Here is a 5,735-nt window from a genome sequence, read left to right as displayed (position 1 = left end):
GGGGGCGGGGCAGTTGCGCTCATCACTGGCACTGGGCATCACAGGGCGACAGCCAGACCTTTTCCTTCGCGGCAGCTGAGTGCAACACACCTATTTTCACCCAAATCAGCCTAATCACATCCATATTTATTTGCCTGCTGTTGTGTTACAGGTAGGCGACACCTCCTTAGCTGTTTCAGATCCTGGGAGACTGCTGATACCATGCTGCTGTTCGTGGGGTTTCACCACAATCTCTGTCTTCTACCAGTGCTATCTCTTAAAGACACCTTTGGACTTCTGAGCACCAAAAGAAACAGTATCAGTGAGAAGTCTGTTTGCTGACTGTGGTTCATATCAAACCATATTCTTAATGGCTCCTGGAAGGGTTCAGGGCAGTGAGCCCCAAACTGCAGGAGCATCACTTTGTCTGTGCTGGGATTTGTTTGCAGGAGGGGAAGGAAGTACCAGCTGCAGGACCAGAGTTTGTAATTCACCTCGCTGCCCCAGCTGGAGTGGGGAGAGTTTAGACCCCTCTTCTCAGACTTGCTCCCAGAAACAGTATTTGCTGATATTGGCTTATTGACCATTTGAAACCTAAGAGGATGTTTTTCATAATGGGGAAAGAGCCAAATACCTTAGCACAGAAATATTCCAGCTTTAAGAATTAATTACTGCTTCCCAGTAATGCAGGTTGACTATTAAATAACCTTGCACAATTTCCTGGACAGATCCATTTTAATGGCAATATTGTGCACAGATCAAGAGCAAAATACAGTTCCCTGAACCATGGCACTGCAAGCCCAGGGAACGTGGGCAGATGCCTTTGTCTGAGCACTTATCCAGCAAAGCCCAGAGGACAAAGTAGGGGGCTAAAGCAGCCACCTATACATAGCAGCTCACACCATGAGGGCCTCTGGGTGAGGGTTTCTCCTATGGATGGCTATTTTCAGTCCAGGAAGGAAAGCATGGATAGTAAACAATCGAATGCATTTTTAGAAAACCACATCTGTAACATGTATGGAGCTCTATAATCATTATGCAAACTTTCCTACCTAGTTTTTCAGTTGTAAATCGAGTGTCATAGGCCAGTGAAATGGATGTTCGATTTCTATATACTAATTTTGCTTTTAGTAGTGTGGGAAGATAGTATATAACTGGTTATGCTCCACAATGTACACTGGTGTAACAAGTCACAATACGTATTTATGCTTCTTTCAGTCAAGAGCATCGAGCAATGAATGGAGTAAGAAAATCTCATAAACCAATTATCGGAAAACCATTATCAGTAAACAGGCATTCCTTTCTCCTTTTTAGATATGTGGAAAGAACAGAGCAGTGGAAGAGCAAATCTGAGAATCAGTGGTGTTTTCTGGACGTCTGAATTGTCACTAATTGCCCCAAATCCAAGCTAAGCTGCAGGTTGTGAGCCATGTTCTAACTCATAATAAGCTTTTCAGGGACATCACTTTGGAGGTTTCTCAGGAAGACAGCCCTTTGGAGAACTGCATGGTACTTCGGTGCAGTGATGCATCGACAGCATCACCCCAGGAGATATCACTTCTAGAAGGACAGCTGGGTTCAGATCCTGGCTTTAGGAGCAACTGAAAAGATCTTGTTGCCTCACTGGTGTGAATAGCCCACAATCATGTGTGGAGGGCAACAAGTGCCGCAGAAGGTCAGCTTTCCCTAAAGGACTTTATTCTGAACCTATTCAGACCTTCCTAAATAAAGAGCAGCTTCACCAAAAGCTATTGAAGTCCCCCAGGACTAAAATTGGTTTTAGGAGGTCCAGGCATGGAATACAGATTTGTTTCTAGTAGTCCATTCATCCGAGCCTCGACCACTTTTGCGCCTTGTCTGAAGCCAGAACCCAGCTCTTGCTCACAATATGAACGTGGTCCTTGTCCACAGTTTGTCTTGTCCACGGTCCTTGATCTGAACAAACCACAGAAATACAGCATGGACCTGCAGCACTGACCATGGCATGTGCTGATAGCCTGCATCCTGCCAGGAGGCAGCGAGGAAGCAGCCCAGGTCCAGACTGCTTGAGCGGGGCAGAAAGCAAGGAGACTTCTGTAAAGGCTTTGGAAGAAAATATCCCTGTCTCTGCAGCTCCTGAAGCATATGGAGCAGGTTGATGGCAGCAGCTATTTTAAAATTCATAAAGCCTTAAAGCATTACTGGATTATTTCAGTGCTGGGAGATAACTGGACAAAATAGCCCAAGAGGAGGGAGATGCTGATGTAGTAGCAGCCATAATAGTGCATGATGCTGCACGCATCCCTGCTTCTGAAAACCCACTCATCTATCTTGTCAGGGGAAATTGCTATGACCCTGTTTCGTAGCGGAGGTGGTGGGAGGAAGGAGGCAGATGAATATTTTCCTCTGATCAAGGAGAAAGGCCAAGCCGTGCCTCACTTACCCTCCTGAAGCCGCCCTGGCCCCCGGGTGAAAGGCTTAGAGAGTAGTGATGCCAGTTATTCAGGAGGGAGGGTGCAAGTGGCTGTGGTCCAAGAGAAACAAGGCTTTGGAGCTCTTCTGTTAGCACGTGAGAGAAGTTTTTCCCTCCGTGCCCTTCTTTGTCTGCTTGCCTAGGACTGAAGAAAATGCCAGGGCAAAACAAGCTGGGAGCCAGCAGGCTCCTCCTGTGCTTTGCCTGTCAGCTCAGGGTCACACAGGCTGCAGGTAAATTTGCTGGGACAAATTCCGACAGCTTAAATGTCTAATTTGTCCATCTCTACTCAAAAGCGTTATCCAGAATGCCCCAGCTCAGCTGCTGGTTTAGACTGGAGGCAGGTCAGAGCAGCCCTCCCTCCCTGCCATGGGCCTGCTTTAGCCAGTGAGATTCCCCATTACATCCCGAGGGGCCTCATCCTGCTCCCGGCACACAGCTAAACCAGCCCATCAGCATGGGGATGGGAGTGTTTGCACCTCCACCTGAAGGTGGGTGCCTGCAAAACAAGGTGTGTTTTTAGGTTCTTCCCATTGGAAAGAGATGGGGAAAATGACCGTATGTACCCTTCCACTCCTCCTGCCCATCTCTCCCCATAGTGTGCCCAGCAGCCTCCTGCCCAAACTCTCCCCCTGTACCACCACACAGCTGGGACAGCTGCCAGTGGCTTTTAAAGGCTCACAATGGGGGAGTGGGAGGCACCAGAGGTTGGTGCTTGTTGCTTTTTTTTACCTGGCCTTTGATGACCATGGTGAGATGCAGAGAGGTCCAGTACATGTCACCTGCCCTTTTAGCATATTTTGTGCCCACGTATGACCTGGATACCTTTAGCAACTTGCTCAGTGAAAATCTGCACTGGATGTATGAGCAGGAAATCAAGCTTTATAATTTCCAAAGGCAAAAGCTACATTTAAAAAAATTACCAAACCATATCTTAGTGGTAATTCCTCTTGGAAACAAACTGTTATCCTTTATTTCAAGATGGTGAGATGCTGCATAAATATCCCACTTGTGGTTTTTCAAACTCCCCTTCAAATCTCCCCATGAACATGTGGTGAGTTTGAGTCTGCCAGAGACTTGCTCATTTTCATCAACCCCATCCCGCTGCTCCCCTCAGAGTCCTGGGCTGGCAAAGCAACTGTCATGGTGAAGAAATATTTAATATGTGCTTTAAACAGTACTTTATTCATCTAGGCTGTCACCATGCTTTTGCATTTCCATCAATCCAAGAGTTTTGGACCCAGTTTGCAGTCCCAGTTTCAGTCTGGTCCTGCAGGTCTGGAGCAGCCTCCTTTCAGCTCTCCCGCTCCATTTGGTAGGGCAGCAACAAACCTCTCACCTTCAGAGAGGAGATATTCAGGTAACATGCCTGGACTGATGCTGTGCACATGGCCCTGGATGGGGAATAGTGCTGCTGGCATCTCACAACCCCTACCCAGCACTAAAATGGGCCTTTGATGCTTCCTTGCAGAGTGTCATCTTGTTCAGTCACCCTTCCCATGATTACCACCATCATGAAGACTTTCACCTGCAGATCAGGAGTGGAGGTGTCCGAGTTCCAAGTCCCAGGAGTCAGAAACAACAGATACTGCCCACTAACGCAGCAGTTGCCTGCCTTCCCTAACAAAGGTAAGAAGAAAAGGGTCTTTGGACTTAACCTATGAAAATAAAATAATAAAACCAAAAAAATCTTACTGGAGTTGTATGTGAGCAGGGACAGCAAGCATCCTCCTGAACAGATTACTCCACTTCCACACCTACTCAGCATGGAGCAGAGTTTTATTTTTTACCAATACAACGCACGTACTTCAGAGGCATATTTGAAGTGAAAAACCTATGTTCCATGCTTAGATATCCATCAAACAGTTAATAAAAACCATTCTAGTATGGTGTAGAGCTTATGTGAAATAAGAGTGGAAAGTTAAACCTGTTTCCAATGGCTACAAAATTACCCCGGGGAAGATAAAGATGTGATTCCTTTTAAACGTAGCTATTTTCTGCTAAGGGAACTTACGCATCAGTCCTTCCTATCACACATCTCCAGAGAAAGGAACAGCCATCCCACACATTCCTCTGCTGCGGATTGCTCAGCACTTTGTCCCACGGTAATCTGTAGGAGAAACTCAACCGTCCTTTTAAATGCTTTGGGCTCAAAAGATTAATTCTGCAGGAAAGATCTCTAAAGCACATAAAAAGTTGAAACTCATTCCTAACAGCTTATCATCATTCAGGTGCTTAGAAGTGCCAGCAAACCAGCAGTCATTGAGGGAGGAAAGCAATCCTATTATAGTCAGAATGCTTACAGACAGTTTCATATTTTCACGTTTAATAAAGCTTGTTCTTTTTCTCTCCATAAAAAAGCTTTCCAATAATTTTATAAAGGCAGGTAAGTGTTACACCATCATCATTCCCATTTTACAAACAGGAAACTGAGGCCCAAAAAAGTCATTTGAGCAGAATAAAACAGCAAATCCCAGCCCCAAACAGAAATAGAATCAAAACCTTCTGGCAAAAATCTCCTTCTCCAAATATCTCTATTTAGTTGCTATGCAGCTTTTTTGTTGTTGTTGTAAAAATAACCCAACCAGTCAAACAAGAGAGGATGGCAAGGAAATCTCAAGCTCTGACATACTGACTTCCATACTGCTGGCATTAGTACAAAAATAAATATTTTTATTAACTAGTTTACAAAAATAAAGTCTATTGAGTCACACAGGATCTCATCAGGGGGGTTTACTTGACTTTGGAAGACAAAGCCTGTTTGAAACGTCTCTTTAGATCTTGCATGTTAGGAGATCTGGGGCGAGGGATGATGGATGACCGCCTTCGGTCTGTGCTGCCGGCGTGCTGTAGTTTGCTGACCTCCTTGCAAAGATACTGGAAAACATCACAGACGCCTTGGGAGTCGTCACTCGTGGAGATTTCCAAGAACAGGATGCCCAGTTCATGTGCCAGCTGTAGCCCCTCTTTCGCCTGCACTTGCCTGGCATAGAGGAGGTCTGCTTTGTTCCCCACGATAATGACAGGAGTCCTGGCATCCGGGTGGACCTTGCGTACCTGCTGGTAGAGAGGTCGCACTGACTGGTAGCTGCTGTAGTCGGTGATGGAGTAGACCAGGAGGAAGCCCTCTGCCCACTTCACGCACCTGGACAGGGAGTCCAGCACCTGCACGCAGTCCTCGGGCACCTGCGGTACAACACACGGCACAGAGTTGGCATCGGGTCGGGAAGGCGTAAAGCCTGTGCCCTGGGCAGCACCGTTAGACGGGCCCGAAGGGAAGCCTGAGCTCTGCCTCGGCGGGCTG

The 5,735-nt window shown here is 46.6% G+C and overlaps 1 protein-coding gene across 1 annotated transcript; it reads right to left on the bottom strand.

Moving 5' to 3' along the window:
* Positions 1–5,164: 5,164 nt before the first annotated feature.
* On the bottom strand, positions 5,165–5,617 carry LOC104528810 (ras-like protein family member 11A; the record flags this gene model as incomplete). Its single annotated transcript, XM_010172935.1, has 1 exon — positions 5,165–5,617. A coding segment is annotated over one exon (453 nt), but the record flags the coding sequence as incomplete, so codon positions are not given.
* Positions 5,618–5,735: the final 118 nt, after the last annotated feature.

This window comes from Antrostomus carolinensis, unplaced genomic scaffold, assembly GCF_000700745.2.
Source record: "Antrostomus carolinensis isolate BGI_N321 unplaced genomic scaffold, ASM70074v2 Scaffold56317, whole genome shotgun sequence".
Taxonomy (NCBI): Eukaryota; Metazoa; Chordata; class Aves; order Caprimulgiformes; family Caprimulgidae; genus Antrostomus; species Antrostomus carolinensis.
Note: the sequence above shows the minus strand (reverse complement) of the source record. Positions and strands in the feature narration are given on the sequence as shown.